We start from the raw sequence: 16,536 nt of genomic DNA, 5'->3' as shown, positions 1-16,536 counted from the left end.
AGAAAAAACTCAGCAGAAATAAAAGAATGTAACTGATGATACAAAGACACGGGGTGAAATTATCATTACAAACAGTGTTTTGTAAACATTGACTGAGGCTGATGCGATACAGCTGTGACCTGCTGTACTCAGATTTTCTTCCATTAACTAAATATGATGGTTCAAGTTGCTCAAGAGTGCTGACTTGGTGACATATCTACACCCTGCTTGTTTGACTGCTTGTATTCCCCCAATTCCATCGTGTCGATGCTCCCACATTCTCAAAACTCAGCAAAACACTTTGGTGATGCCACTGTGAAGAGAAAGGACGACGAGCAGCAAAAAGCCATAGTTACTATTTTGAGGTATTCTTTAAAGGACATTGATGGAGTTTACCAATTCCAAACACATTGACTTGTAAAGTTCAAAGTGTTATATAGGCTCTGTGCAGCATTGATCAAAGCATGTGTTTATAGCAATAACTTCAGATTAATATGTTGTACCACATGCCTGTCCATGTGTTTGTATGTGTTGAGGTCTAATTCTGGTCTTTTGTGTATTTAGGCCTATTGTTTATTGGCTTCTACTGGCAGCGCGTTGGCAGGAGGTGGGGGTTTAATTACTGCTGTGTGTCAGGGGTGTTTCATATGGAGGGGTCACTGACAAGATGGTCTCCTCCCTGCTGGGCTAAAGCAGCAGCACAGACTGGTTTCATCCAGGCAGGGTCGGTCTACAGCAATGCGGTCCTGTTTGTGTAAGTTTCCCAGGAGACCACTGAAGACACAGAGATTGAGAGATGGGACCAAAAAGAAAAAAGACGTGTTGCTGGATAAGATACCAGCCAAGTTCATTGAGAGAGAGAGTCGCCAAGGTAAAATTTACAAAGCAGCTTTTATTTGGGTCAACAAGGATCACGAGGGAGGAGCTCGTTTCTTCAGGCTTTACTGCTATTGTGTCTCTCTTAATAAAAGTGAAGGGTGCGAGCTGGATCGCCAGTCTCTGCCACATGTTTTTATTAGACATCTGCTGCTTTCAAGTGGAGGAAATGTTTAAAGACTGTGTGGATTTGCAGTGCAGCCTGTCCCAACCACACACTATCTCAAATCAGCATTCTGCAGTTTGACAGATGTGCCCTGCACTAATTTTAGGCACTTTACACAAACCACAGCATTGTTTGCTTCTATGGTACAGAGAAAATTGTTTCCATTTAGCCGCATGTTGATGTTTTTTTTTTTGATGTATTTAACTTCACTACACTCCTTGGGCAGAACATTTTGCAGGGTATATAGTCTCACAAACCTTTGAAAACACCACTTTCTTTCTCCTTTAAGGCTGTCTCTTTGAACACAGAGTCCTTCTGTGGACACTCTGGTGGTGTTTTGCTCTGAGCCATCAGTCACTTAGACTATTGATAAAAGCTCGTAACACACCACGCTCCTACAGGCCAAGCAAGCAGTTAACAAACAGTGGAGGCAGGTCTGCTGCACTCAGTAATTAGAGGTAAAGCCGGTGAGTGATTGTGAAAAGCCCAATTTTCCTGTAATTAGAATCTACAAAAGCCTTGCAGGTATTCCCGAGAGTCTGAGGGTCAGGTAGCTATTGGCGTCTCATGGTGAAAGTCTGTGGAAAACAACAAGCAGGAAGCCTGAGAAGATGGTAGGATGGGTGAGACAGGATCATGTGCAGAGAGCTCTGCCCAGAGTGACCACTCTCCTGTCCCACAGTGCCAACAAGCACAAATGTCTCCAGGCCAGACAAATACCTCAGTCAGCAGACCGCAGTCACCCCACCAGTCAGACCATTCAGCCTGGCATTGCTCTGTAATTATACTCCACTGCTGGTGGGGAGGGGGAGGAGGGGCGACCAGACTGTGATACAGACTGTCACTGACATTAGCACAACTGCAAGCTTATGCTGGAAATCCGGAGAGAGTGAGAGACTGGCAGGGAGAGTGGGTGAGAGGAAAGGTGAGGTTAAAAACAGCCTTGCGTTAGACAGAGAGGTGGGGGACGAAACAGGTGATCCGCCTCCTTCCTGTCAAAGATTAGAGGCTGTGAGCACAAGCACATCTGGATGGGTTGGGTGAGTTTAATGACTACATGTGAGAATTGGCAAGGCCAAAAACCAAACTGTTTTGTCTCTGTAAAACCACAGCTCTGGTCAGTTTGAACTGGCCTCTTTGCAGTATTTATTTACGTTTGTGTGGAAGTTTTATTTTTTGCACCCTTACAAAATATTGACCGATGGACACGCCTGTCTCATTGCACCCAGGCAGACAGACGGTATCAGAACAGCATATAAAATCCATAGAATTTGGCTTGTTATTATATTTTTTATTCTGGTTAAGTAGGAGGCCATTTAGTTAATGCTGTATATATTCGACTGTATAAATGGGTACAACTCTACTACTTTTGCTCTACGATTGAAGTTTCACAATGTATTGTAATGGTTTTCTTGTTAAAAATGCACCTCACTACAGTATATCTTCACCCAACCAATGTTGCATACCTGCCAGTAAACCAGCTGTCTAGAGAGTGCATAGTCTTTATGGTAATTAAGGAAGAAGAAAATGAAGACCTTTAGATCTAATGTGAACTGAAAACCTATTTATTAATCGTAATTAATGACTGAAGTAAAACCAGGCGGCTCAACACTTTATAGAGGATGTAGTTTTTATTCATCAAAATTGTTTTGTACCACTTTTTAAACAACAAGGTCATAAATCATCTCCACAGTTAGAGCAACCAGACCAAATGTAATTGGTCATTTCCACCATGGAAGCAGTGAGGTTGAGGTTGGGGCTTGGTTGCTGCCATCCTGGTGTAGCGCCGCTTCGATTTGAGTGTTTGTGCTGATTGATGAGGTGAGATGTGTGTGCATGAGGTGGGAAGCTCTCTGACCCTGCACACTCTCACCTCAAGGTCCTGGAGGCTGCACCCTATTTTCATTTGCAGCAGGTCTTTGCAACACCTCACCTCGACTAGTAAACTGTAGCAGATGAAGACCGGCTTCCTCGGTGCACTTGTTTTCAACTCGAGCGGTGGTAAACTGAGGATTTGGTATCGCTCTGCATGCCCTCTCCTCGGGGATCAATTATGTGACCACTTGTTATATATAGCAAGGCCGCACTTCCCTCTCACCTGTAATCACATTTGAATCTGTTTGGTGTGTGGGCCATTTCGCTCTCTGGCTGGAGTGTAAGGAAATGATGAAGTGTGTCCCACCCTTTAAGCCAATCACCTAATAAAATAAAGCTGCTACCCTGGGAAAGCACAGTAAACACTGGGGTTCAGACGCAAGTTTGCACGAGGCAGACAACCATACTGAGACCCATCAGCTGTGTGGGGGGTGAAAGCTGTCCGTGGGTCCAGCTGACATACTTCTGAACTAGACACAAGTGAAAGGATTTGCTTCTCGTATTCTAGTACTTCTCTCGCTGCCTGGATGGGATGAAATGTAGTGGTTAGAGGGGGACTTTTTGTGTGTTGCTTGTTTCTCCCTGACTGTGTGTGAATGTGTGAGAAATTGTTTGTATACAGTATGTTGCTTGTGCAATGAATATCTCGACTGGTCTCATGGGGGTTTAGAGGGTGTCGATCCTCCCGCCACTGATATCAAGCAAAAGGTTGGGTACACATTGGCCAGGATGCCTGCACTCAAATATTGACAGTTGAGGTTCACAACGCATCTTAACATGTGTGTTATTTGGATTGTGAGGGAGGAACATGCAAACGCCATAAGGCTGTGACATAATATAGAACATGGATTTTTAAAATCATGGCCGACACCTGATCCAATTGTCCAGTAGAATCATAGGCTGAATATTAAATTGAAGGATTCAGTGCTGGTTCAGGTTTCTATTAAGCCTTGTTGTGGCTTAAATAAGACCAGTAGCATTCAAATAATTGTAAGATATTTTTCTAAAATAAAGTTGTATGTGGTGTCTTGTGTTGATGTGCACGTATTTCTGTCGATCTGTTTGATTGTTTAGTAGATTTGTATGTTTCTCCTTTTAGAGCTGGTTGTAATTTGATTACAACCAGCTTCTTGCCTTACTAGGTTGGCAACTGATCATGATGTTTTGACTTAGGTAATGATCTTTAAAAATATGAAATGCATTATCTCAAATATATTCTTTTGTTATGGTTTTAGATGAAGGATCATATTCATGCCTATCTCGGTATTTAATCGACCTTCTGAAGGAGAAAAAAAGGGAGAAAAGCAAAATATTGAAATGTTTCGGTTTGCGTCACCTCAATTCATCTCTTTTGGATCCCAAAAGTAGACAAGACAAGAAAAATGCTCCCTCAGCAAACATATGTTCTGAGTAGTATTTATTCAGCTTGGCCCAGTTTGTGTGTGTGTGTGTGTGCACGCGTGTGTGCGTATGTGTGTGTGTGTGTGTGTGTGTGTGTGTGTGTGTGTGTGTGTGTGTGTGCGCGTGTGCGTGTGCGTGTACGTGTACGTGTACGTGTGTGTGTGTGTGTGTGTGTGTGTGTGTGTGTGTGTGTGTGTGTGTGTGTGTGTGTGTGGGTGTGTGTGTGTGTGTGTGTGTGTGTGTGTGTGTGTCAGCAGGCAGTAGCAGCAGTCTTCAGTCTGTCCAGTGCAGAGACAGAGACAAACGCCTCCTGCAGTTTGCTGTCAGCACCTGGTCACTAATGATGCTGCAGCGCTGAGCTCAGCTAATTGACGAGACAGTGATGGATCAGGACCTTACGCTCCTGCTGTGTGTGTGTGTGTGTGTGTGTGTGTGTGTGTGTGTGTGTGTGTGTGTGTGTGTGTGTGTGTGTGTGTGTGTGTGTGTGTGTGTGTGTGTGTGTGTGTGTGTGTGTGTGTGTGTGTGTGTGTGTGTGTGTGTGTTGTGTGTGTTGTGTGTGTTGTGTGTGTTGTTTGGATGTTTGGATGTTTTTGTTCACAGCTGCTGCCCCACCATGTACTGAATCTCCCCACAGGAACTTCAAATTTAGATGCAGGAAAACAGTACAGAACAGCCTTTATAGGCCATTTTCCAGTCGACAAGCCTTCATCTGCCCTCGGCTGCAAACCACATAACCGAGTACTAAGGTATAACTCGGGTATTCCTGAGGCTCGTTAAGGCCCGCCTGTCCACAAACTGCAGAGCGGTTCTGCAGACGCAGAGAACAAATAAACCTCAGCAGGTGATGAACTCCGAGGATCAGGCCTTTGAGATGTGTGTACGAAGGCTCTGGCTGGCAGGCCTGATCGGGCTCTTAGCATTCAGTTTATTTTCACTAGGAGAAGATCACTGAAGGAACAACCTTGGCCCATTAATGATACACCCCGTGTGTGAGTGTGCAATGCGTACATGCGTGTCTACGTGTGTGTTTGTTTCTCGCTCACAGACACAAAGCCTCACACGAGAGCAGGCTGCACGCACCTCCAACTGCAGAGCGAGCAATGCAGCTGCAGTCCTGCTCTTTGTGAGTTTGGCTCCAACTTGTGATACCTGCAGAGTTTCAAGTGGGTTTTCAAGGCCAATAATAATAGTTTCATAATAAAGCTGCCATTGTGGGAAAAAAAAAATATTGATGTAATACTAAAGCAAGTGGCTTTAAGGTTTCAGTGGAACCCAAATGTAAGAGTGCAGGCTTGAGTGCAGTCATTTCAAATGGGAGGCTTCTCCATTTGGACGAGATCACACTTGGCACCAATGTCATGGATCAGCAAACAGAAAGTTACAAGTGATCTCTTTCTGTGTTTGTCTTCGATCTGCTTAGATCTGTATCTGAAAGTTATATCTATTGTTTACAAAACCTTCCATGAGAACTTTATTTTATTGGTAACATTTCTGTTTGTCAATGTTAAAACTTCACACAATTTTTTGGAAAGAAGCTAATGAATGGGATATTTGGGCTCCTCTGTATATGCTCTGTCGTCAGTCTTATCTGGTTTACTTTTAGCTATCAGTATCGCTGTCACAGATATTGTATTCAACAACCGGTTCTCACATGTCAAGTCTGGTTTTCTTGTATTTATTTGTGTTACTTTCACTTAGGGTGTGCTCAGTCATGACCTGCAGACAAATGGAAAGGCATGCAAGTGGGTTAGTGTTTACATTTATACGTAAATGTAAACTAAAAATTGAAAAGGCATCAAACACATTTTGACTTGTGAAAAAATAAAGATATCCCAGTTCAAATGTGGCCAATAAATGTTCTCAAAATGTCTCCTGAATTGCACACTGGTTGGATTGTGTTACTTCACATGTATGTTCATCTGCACATGTGAGCGAACACATCTGGATGCATTGTGATCATGAGACACTATGGATACTATGCAGTTTATTAGCCTTGAGTGTTGTTCTTTTATTGCAGTTAGTGTCGTAAAACAGAGTAAATAAAGCGAGGGAGAGTTGTTGAAGTTGAAAGTGGAGTTGTGTGGCTTGGCTGACTTATTGCCTCGATTTCAACAAACATTTTCATTGGTCTGTCTAACTTTCTCCCACAGCTATATGCTCTAACCTTTGGATGGCTTCAGAGCTTGATAATAAAGTGAGATCAAATCAGTCTCAAATAGATGTTCTGAAAAATTCAGATTTGATTTTAAACGGCCTCTCATCTGACTTCCTCTACTTTTTTTCCTCAGTGCTGCTACTCAATAGGTTTATGAGTGCATATCTTCATGCACTTGGGCTCAGAAATATCCCATAGGACATCCTTTATAACTGCCTGAATACACACACTCATTACAGAATAGAAGAAGATAACCTCTCTGTGTGACCTTTGTGCATATCTCCATTTTTTCCCCTGAGATAACTGTAAAAGCAAAGATTATAGCGAGTGTTTGTAAACACATTTCCAAATTGTGCGTGTGTGTGTATGTATGTGTGTGTGTGTGTGCGTGTGTGTGTATGTGTGTGTGTATGTGTGTGTGTGTGTGTGTTTGTGTGTGTGTCCGTGTGTGTGTGTGGGGGGGGGGGGGGGGGGGGGCAGCCTTGCTTTTCTATATTTGTCAGGACCTAAACTTGGTTGCACACTGACCCATGAGGACCTATGATGTGAGGTCAGGCTGTGGTTGGGATTAGGGTGAGCGTTAGCGGTAGAGTTAGACAAGCAGTAGTTACGGCTGGGTTCAGAATAAGTATGCAGCAAAATAATGTAAGTCGATGTAATGTCCCCATAAGGAACATAAACGGTGTGCCTGGATGTTCGCACTGTGAGAGATGGCTGATGTCAGGCCATCTCTCACAGTGCCGCTGGCCTGCTGAACTCTCTGTGGGGGTATTTCTCTAATGAAGAGCTCTGACTCAGTCCCTGATTGGAGCCCAGTGCAACATAGGGTATAAAGGTCAAATACATTCACACATTTCTGTGACCTCTGCCTTCCCCACTTGGGCAATTAGCCCATTGAAATCAAACAATGCATACAATGAACCATGTCCCCTGGGGGGGCTTTCATTAACCATGATGATGCTATTGTTGGCCAACAGAGCGATGGATCACACTGGAGACAATCTCGCGTCCTTCTTTCTTTGGGCTGTAACCCATCGGCATGCACTCACACTATAGATATTGCAGGAATGTGATATGTCACAAGAGGTGTATAAGAAAACAGAAGATATTCAAGAATGAAAATTTGTTGTTGTGAAACAGAAATACGGAGAAAGTATGTAAGAGGCATGTGTTTGTTTATATGTGGGCATGTGGGAGGCAGTCGTTTTTGTGCCAAAGCCGGCTTTAAGGCTTCATACAATAGCTGAAGTGTGGGTGAGGGGATCTTGGCTCTTGAATATTCTAAGGGGGAAGAGGTGCTGCTGGGAGAAGTGAAGGCTATATTTTCTATCCGGAGCCCCCTTTGTAATTGAATCCAGCCATCTACTTAAGCTGGAGCTCCACAGAGATTCTGCGGGATGTTCATGTGCATGTACAGTCATGCACACCTCTCTTTGTCTTCACACTCCCCCCCATGTGGACTAAAGTGCAGGACAAGCTGAGGCGCAGGACTCAGTGTGTGTTCCTCTCATCGCTGTGCAACGTTTCCATCGTGATCAAGACGTGGAAGAGCCTTCTCCAATCTCGAGCTCATGCCATAACATTTCGGTCTCAGGCCTTACATGGTTTATATCCATCTGCACTTGTAATCCTCTGAGAAATACCCACAACCCAAAACAGTGAAATCATGAACACAGAGGTTGAGGAGGGGGAATTATTGGAACTGTCTCAATTTACCCTGAACCGTGTGTTCAGTGTACTTTTCATACTCCTCTTTTGCCCTTTATCTCACTCACCTCCTTGAGTAATCATTCAGCCCAAAATACTTTGGCGTCTTAAATTTCAAAGTATTTTGAGGTTGTTGGTTTTTTTTAACATTAGGCACTTAGTTTTCCTTTTCTAGTTCTCCAGTGGATGGAGACAGATTATGGCATCTGATTTTACAGTAAAAGAATCTGTTTGAAGGAGACCATTTCGGCTCAGCACTGCAGGTGCTATTTTATAGCTTTTTTTTTAGGATTGCGTGTTTGTGTTGACTGTGGCTGCTGGCCACTGAAGGGAAAGATGTGCTTCCTGTTGGCTAATGAGGTGGTGAACCCAGTCTCTTGTTTGTCTCAGGACCACCTGGACCAACCAGAGCCCGACTCGGCCAGACAATGGAGTCAGTCTAGCATTTCCACAAAGGTCTACCCATTGAAAACATCCACAACCCTGCAACACAAACTCCCACACTTCATAAAATGAAGGCCAGTGGAGACTGGCCATTCTCTTTGCACAAGGAAGCTATTGTGTGTCTTTACGCACCCTCTCTGCCAGGCCTTCTGATCTTACACTCCATAAAGGAGCCAGAGGAAAGGCAAATTGGCAAAGATAAAACGTCCACAGTTTATATCCTGGAAATGTAACACAAACAAAAGCTGTGACTGGGGTTCATGAGCACCACTTCTGTGTCTCTTCTGGGTTTTTTTAATTTCTCTGAGAATTTTACCTCAAGAACAGAGGGACCACAGATGCCAAATATGGCAAGGTCCAGATTTTTGTGGGGTTTTCATTCCATGTTCTTTGTAGTTGCATCACAATAGATCCAAAGTGGCATGATGACTCCTGGAGCGAGGTTGATTCAGTGACAGTTATACTAGATAGTCCATTTTTGTTGTTGTTTTACTTAAAGGCCTTAATAAACCAACTCATAGAATTATTGATTTGGATTTGATGATAAAGTCATCATTATTCCATTCAAATACACTCAGAACTCAGGTTTGTTGTCTTAAGATCTAGGAAGAAAGGTGACTGGAAAGTGTGTAATGCTGCAGTGAAGCAAAGGAAGGACAGAGTTTGATGGCATGATTGGGAGCAGGAAGCAGCAGGAAGAAGAGCAGCTAAATACTTGCAGACACAGTGATTCAAGGATTTAGTCGATGGTCAAAAACAGCACCAGGGTTCAATGTTTAGAAATAGTCTTACATGGCTGAGATGCACTGGTGGAAACAACAGTTTGGCCAAGAAGAAGAAGAAAAAAAAAGCACGCAACTTTGGTTGATATACTGCTGAGCTTGATGAGTTGATAAAAAACAGGTGTGCTGGATGATGCAACCAGGAAGCTGCAGAAAGGTTAACAGGACTATAGGGCAGGGAAATGCAGGGGAAGACTGGAAAGCAACATAGACACACACAAAAAAACAAAAAAAAGCAAAACAGCAGCAATGGCTTTGTGTGGACAAAATACATTTGGACACATTTCCAATGAGTTGTACTGGAATCTATATATTCCACAATTAACAGATTTATTTTGATTCCATTCTATTTTCCTAATAAAACCTCCTGTGTTGCGATTACATTTTCAAACTGAAGAAATTGTAAATGGACTTTACTTATGTAGCACATTTTTACTGCTTCAATAGTGTCTATGTACTTCACACTGTCAGGCACATTCACACAACAATGGTGGCAGCTGCCACGAAAAGGTTCTTGACCTGTGTTGAGCAGTTTGGGTTTCAATGTCCGACCCAAGGATATGAGGGGATCGAATGACAAGCCTCAGGATTGGAAGATGACTCGCTCAACCAGCTGAGTCACAATTGAAGACCCAAGAATTAATTTTTATTAGTGTCTTTGGCTCCTGTCACAGATGCGGGGAACCAGCTCGTAGCTCAAGAGGCAGTGAGGAAAGCTTCCACCCTACGCCGACCACCTTCACGCTCCGGAGACTTGATCTCGAGTAAGATCTGTGGCCCTGTTTCAGAAGGACCAGTCATCACAATGCTGAAGGTATATAATAGATAATGCTCCTCATTTACACTTTTCTTTACTTTCTCAGATTGTCTCAACTGCAGTCGAATCACCGCTTTGAGCGACAGGCTCAACTCACTGGAAACAAAGGTAAGTCATCCATGCTGTGTGAATCATATGAGAATACCAATAAACAAGAAATTGACTCACCTAAATTTGTTTTATATTTTCCTGTTCTAGGTACAATTACTCACTGCTCCTACATCCACATCGCATCGCCACCTTCAGTTAAAAGGAGGGACTGCACCAGAAGCCTCGATATTGATGGGGGCTGTGCCCGCTCAGGGGACTCCTGGTGAGCAGGGACCTGCAGGTATGTATATCAAGCTGCCATACATCCAAATAGTTCTGGATTAAGAAAATGCACATTTCCATTAAGTGCAGTCCAGTGTTGTGTGTTTAGACATTTAACTCGAGCTTCACTCCTTTTTCTGCAGACTATCGGCACACCTCTGCTTCTATATCCTATTTCCTGCAGAGCACATGCACACTCGTTTCCTTTTACAAACGTTAAAGCCCTCGTTTCTGTGCTGCACACTTTCAGTGCTTTGTGGCTGTGTGGAGGCATGAAAGTCCTCTCCTTTCCTGGAGCCCAGCCCAGAGTTGGCTGCATCTAACAACCCACATTTCAGTCCCTCCAAGGCATTGTTACAGGGAAAAAAGAAAGTGTATCAGTTATGCTTAAGAGTCCCCAAAATGTGAAGGAATTCTATGTGACGATGACATTGTTCAAGCTGATGGTGCTCCTTTTCCACTTGTGTAGAGTGAGACAATTCTGGTGAAAATGGGTGCAAGAGTGTTTCCACTTTGGTCCCAACTCACACACCTCGTGGTTTCTCTATGTACTACCTACAAGGACATAGACGTCTTTGCATTGATAAAGCACATTGTTGTTCTGTGGCTGATGTTTAAGAGTTTTTTTAAGCAGCTCAAACTCAGAATTCAAACTCTACAGCAGAGGGATATTAACATATTAATATATTGCACAACCGAATACTTCTTTTTTGTACAAGCAGTACCTGTAATGCCATCATCAGGCTCAAAAGATTTTTGTGCACAAACTGTAAGATGAGTTTCGCTGATTCCATTTTGATTTCACTCACCGAAACACCATTTACATGTTTACAGCAGTGTTAATGATGTTGTTTTTTTATTCAGGGTGTAGCTTCCTTCTTCCAGAGTATAATTCAGCCTAATTTAGTCCCCAACTGATTCAACAGACACGTTGAAGAAACATTCAGACATTACTTTGTCAAAAATAATTACTGTGAAAAACATTGCATCTATATACATTATGGGAATTTATATGTCCATCCATCCATCCATCCATTGGCTACCGCTTTATCCGGGGCCGGGTCGCGGAGGCAGCAGTCTGAGCAGAGTTGCCCAGACTTCCCTCGCCCCAGACACTTCCCCCAGCTCCTCCGGTGGCACCCCAAGGCGTTCCCAGGCCAGCCGAGAGACATAGTCCCTCCAGCGTGTCCTGGGTCTGCCCCGAGGCCTCCTACCGGAGGGACATGCCTGAAACACCTCCCTCGGGAGGCGTCCGGGGGGCATCCGAAATAGATGCCCGAGCCACCTCAGCTGGCTCCTCTCGATGTGGAGGAGCAGCGGCTCTACTCCGAGCTCCTCCCTGGTGACTGAGCTCCTCACCCTATCTCTAAGGGTACGCCCAGCCACCCTACGGAGGAAGCTCATTTCAGCCGCTTGTATCCGGGATCTCGTTCTTTCGGCCATGACCCATAGTTCATGACCATAGGTGAGGGTAGGAACGAAGATCGACCGGTAAATCGAGCGCTTCGCTTTTTGGCTCAGCTCCTTCTTCACCACGACGGACCGATACAACGTCCGCATAACTGCAGACGCTGCACCGATCCGCCTGTCGATCTCACGCTCCGGCTTGGGGACCACAGAATCTCATCTCTGCTATTTGCGGATGATGTGGTTCTGTTGGCCCCATCAAGCCTGGATCTCCAGCGTGCACTGACACGGTTCGCAGCCGAGTGTGAAGCAGCTGGGATGAGGATCAGCACCTCTAAATCCGAGGCCATGGTTCTCGACCGGAAAAAGGTGGCTTGCCCCCTCCAGGTCGGTGGAGTGCCCTTGTCCCAAGTGGAGGAGTTTAAGTATCTTGGGGTCTTGTTCACGAGTGGGGGAAAGATGGAATTTATATGTTTTGAAATATAAATGAGCACTAAAGTTGACAATAATAAAACAATTCACTGAATTTTCTCTTTTCCAGGTGGCTCACACTCTTTCTTTATTTTTTTCCTCCATAAGATAAATGCTCAATTCTCAATTAAGCCAACTCTCTGTTTTCATCGCAGGTCCTCAGGGGGAAAAGGGGAAGGATGGGCTTCCTGGCAGAGACGGTATATTGTGTCCATAATTGCCTCAAAGTTGATGTAAAGTCATTTAAGATATAAGCCTCTGAAGTTTTGTGATTGCTCACCACTGTTTCTTCCTCCTCAGGGAAGCTCGGGTCTCGAGGGTTGCCAGGTCCCAGTGGTCCTCGGGGGGAGGCTGGCGTGAGGGGCCCAACTGGATCCCCTGGATTGAAGGGATCCCCGGGAATATCAGGTAAGGTTTGTTGGAACTCATTGTTGGCAACAGGTGAGCAATGAAAACAGATTAACCTTGTCCTCGTAGATTGTGACACAGTTTGCCAACAAGAGTATTGTAAACCTTTGTTTTGTTGTGGGAGGTGGCGGTCACTGCAGGGAATTTGACCTGTCTGTCACTGAACATATTGTCTGGAGAACAAGGCACGCCAATGGCTAACTACTAACCAAAGCCCAATTAAAACATCAGTGCAGAAATCAGAGAGTGACCTGCGATGTCGGCTCCAGAGTGTTTGTCTTGCTGTTGAACCTCTCGGTCAGCCCGTAATCCTAAATGATGGTACATTCCAGCTGTGGCCTGCTGGTAACCTACTGGAATTTGGCATTTTGTTTGTTGGCTGTTAAAATCACAAGTTTCTAAAAATGCTGTTATGGTGGGAGGCAGAGGTATTTGTTTTCAGTCTACATTTAAACTGCCTGACATGTGCTGCCGTTCATGGTCACTCGCTGGTGTCGTCACCAAATCATAAATCTGGCTTTGGTGCTCAGTGCTCATTGGCTACGCACAACTAATAAATGACCTGTTTGAGAAAAAGTGAATCTGCACTCAGCTGTGACTTGAATGATGAATAAAGTAAATATGGGTAATTGTGTGTCAGAACATCTGCTCTTGCTATAGGCTGTCATTCCTCTCCTCAGGCTCAGGGAGGGAGTTCCTCTACTTTCAGGCTAACATATGACCCCTGCTCTATGCCTGCTGCTGGGTAAAGATGAGATTTAGACTAAAACTTAAACTCCTTTTTGGGAAGTGCCATGTGAGTTCAATCCGAAATGAACATGAGCTATATATATACAAATCCCAGGTCCTTATGATTTCCATATGCCTGTGGTGTTATTGTTTTTTCTATCTCCATTACTTCATAAGTATCCAAAAGCAGCACTGTGTTTTTCTTATTGTGCCGATTTTTTTTTCCCATTTAAAGAGAAAGATAAACACAGGGCTGGAATGTGTCCAGCTTCATGCATAATCTAGACAAATATATGTTTGAGCCAGGGGTTATGAGAAAAAACTAGACAAAAGTGAGCGTGATGAGGAGTGACTTTCTGTGATTTTTAAGCACTGATAAGTTGCAGGAAAGTGTTTTTGCAAACTTTGACTCATATTTTGTCACGGGACCGAGCAGTCGCTCTCTGGAGCCATTTTTCTACAGGAAAAACCTAAATTGTTTTCCCTAACATGTCACACTGACTCTGAAAGACTGCTTGGAATGGCTTTATGAACCAGTGCACTCTATTTTCCTACAGCAGCGGAAGCAGTGATTTTTATGCAGGCAGGACTTGGTGACAATCTCCCACAGAGATGTTGGATCAGCTGTGACTACAATGAGTCGCTAAGCAGTAATTAGTGGACTGTCATCCCAAGTTCCATCAATACATTAACAGAAACGTGGTGAGTCTGGGGCAGTTTGAGGGCAAAAAGCAGTATTCTGCGGGCAGCATTACCTCAGGAGACTCCAAACAATGAGGTCACATTTTGTGTTGAGAGCTTTTTACCTCCTTCAAAATAATGGCCAGTGGGGGAGGAGGGACACTTTTACTAACTGCCCCTCATGGAGAAGCTACAGGCTGTTACACACACGTGTACAAAGGCTATCACTGTGTATGCAGGGAGCATTTCATTTACTATGAACCTGTGCCAGCAACACTTTGCGGAATTTAATGGTGTTTGTGTCTCTGAATAGCTTCCCAGCACAGGGGCATTAAGGCTCTCCTCCTTCAAATTCAGCTCGTTCACACACTTTAGCTCCTCTGTCCAGCTCCTGATTTCACTCCACCAGTGCACAGACACACTGAAATGAAGGTCCACACGCTCACTCCAACCAGACAGCGTAATGTTGTCTCACTCCAAGCTTTATCTCATCCATTTCTTCTCTGCTCTTTGTCATGATTATATCATCCACAGTCATTTATCAGCTATGTGCTGCTGATGTCAAAAAGGTCACATTTTGCGGTGACATAAACCAACTGTACAGCATGTCTTTTACCACCGCTTCTGTCGTCTTTCCTCTCAGGTCCTCGAGGTCCACCAGGACTCCCAGGAGAGAAGGGTCTACTCGGGCCACCCGGTCCACCAGGACCTCCAGGCCCTCCTGCGCCAGCAAGTGCTCACATCCCAGAACCAGATCACAGTAAGACCCAAAACGAAACAAACAAATTATGACCTTGCACAGCAAATGATAAAAATAAAAAAATAAAAAATTCAATTTTGATGACATCTTGAAAACGTAAACCATGAATTCTGTTTACAATCACAATCTCCTCGAGTCACATGTGCACAATCCTCCTTGTTGAGCTGAGTACGATATAATCACATTTATGTGACACCATGGTTTTAGACATGTGGTTAATGTAATTCAACATGATCCGCATGAAATTGAGCGGAAAATGTTGAAAATATAAGAAGCACGCTGATTGGCGGGAATTGACATCAGTAAAATAAATCAATCGATGTACATTTTTTACTCCACACAATGATTATATTTTACACACAACTGAACCTTAAACAACAAAGTATTGTGCAAATGACTTGAAATTTGTAAGATGTATGAATGAGTAACCAAACCAGTTCAGATAAACTACAAACACATACACAGCAGCAGATATGTTTTTCAGGAGTAAGTTAATGTTTATTTAGGGCTTTGGATGACGACGAATGCTGATGTTACGGGCAGTATGTCATTGTTTATCTAGCTTTTAGGAAACTGTTCAGTAATAGTAATAGTAACTCTTGGGTTAAAATGCTAAAGCAGTACATTGAGCAGTTCAGCTGAAGGCAGCAACTCCGCCACTGTTTCCATGCACTTTTGACTCTTAACACCCAAATAATGACTAAGTAATACTGCATAAAGTACTTTACCGCCTTCTACTCGACCAAAGTGTTCCCCCTGCAAGTCAAAGTATATCTCGTAATGTGTGTCAAAGGAAAGTCACAAATTCACGTTCAGCATTCGTTCGCAGACAATGTGACACAGGTTTTACAGGCTATATTTTCGAAACCTATATTCAAGTGTTTTCATCTGCAAAAAAAAAAAGAAACCCTCCATAGAATTAGAAACAGACAGGATGACGTTAATCCTTCACTACTGCTTGCTTCTTTTTGTGCATCAGCCAAGTAGAGCAGATTCAAAGCGTGTAAAATGGAGGGAGAGACAATGAGATCGACACAGACTTCACAGGCTGGGATGAAAACCTGTCCACCACTGATGTCACTCAACAACTTCCAGATGTAGGCCGCTCAGAGGGCTGGGGATGGGTGGGTGGGGGGTGGGTGGGGTGATTCGTGAGAGACAGATGGGGGCCCACACCGGCTCCTTCAAGGTCAGTGCATGGGCGGGATTTAGACGTGAATCCAGTGGTTAAACAAAGTATTCAGTGCGCAAATTTGTAAGCTCCAGGCTCCTGTGAGGAGAAAATCTGTGGGAACGGTGAAGTTGCTCTGACAATTTCCGAGACTGTGGGCCATTTCTTTCACATCAAAGTAACAGTAGGGAACACTGGGGTTCTGTGTGGTGCTTCCTTTAGAAAACATAGGGTTATTTGGCTTTTACCTCTGCATCAGGATGTTGGAATTCCCGTCTGCAGAGAGGTTTCTCAAACCAACAGCCAGAACCCGAAGTAGTGAGAAGTGTGTAGGAGCATGACTTCAGAGTTTGTCAGCGTTCCTGCACAGTTTCACGTCATGTCGAGCTTCACAT

At 44.0% G+C, this 16,536-nt stretch overlaps 1 protein-coding gene across 4 annotated transcripts in view; it reads left to right on the top strand.

Annotated features, from left to right (window-relative positions):
* emid1 (EMI domain containing 1) overlaps positions 1 to 16,536 on the top strand; it is a 59,275-nt gene that overhangs the window by 33,705 nt on the left and 9,034 nt on the right. For 2 of the 4 annotated variants that reach the window (XM_080498878.1, XM_080498877.1), the window contains exons 4-9: positions 10,060 to 10,149; positions 10,249 to 10,310; positions 10,401 to 10,533; positions 12,548 to 12,592; positions 12,693 to 12,800; positions 14,854 to 14,970. In XM_080498878.1, the coding sequence (XP_080355004.1) occupies positions 10,060 to 10,149; positions 10,249 to 10,310; positions 10,401 to 10,533; positions 12,548 to 12,592; positions 12,693 to 12,800; positions 14,854 to 14,970 (555 nt within the window). Of the gene's footprint in view, positions 1 to 10,038; positions 10,150 to 10,248; positions 10,311 to 10,400; positions 10,534 to 12,547; positions 12,593 to 12,692; positions 12,801 to 14,853; positions 14,971 to 16,536 lie in introns of all 4 variants that reach the window. The other 2 variants (XM_080498876.1, XM_080498875.1) reach the window with 1 other exon arrangement.

Source organism: Blennius ocellaris (genome assembly GCF_963422515.1).
Source record: "Blennius ocellaris genome assembly, chromosome: 7".
Lineage (NCBI taxonomy): Eukaryota > Metazoa > Chordata > Actinopteri > Blenniiformes > Blenniidae > Blennius > Blennius ocellaris.
This window is presented reverse-complemented; position numbering and strand designations above follow the sequence as displayed.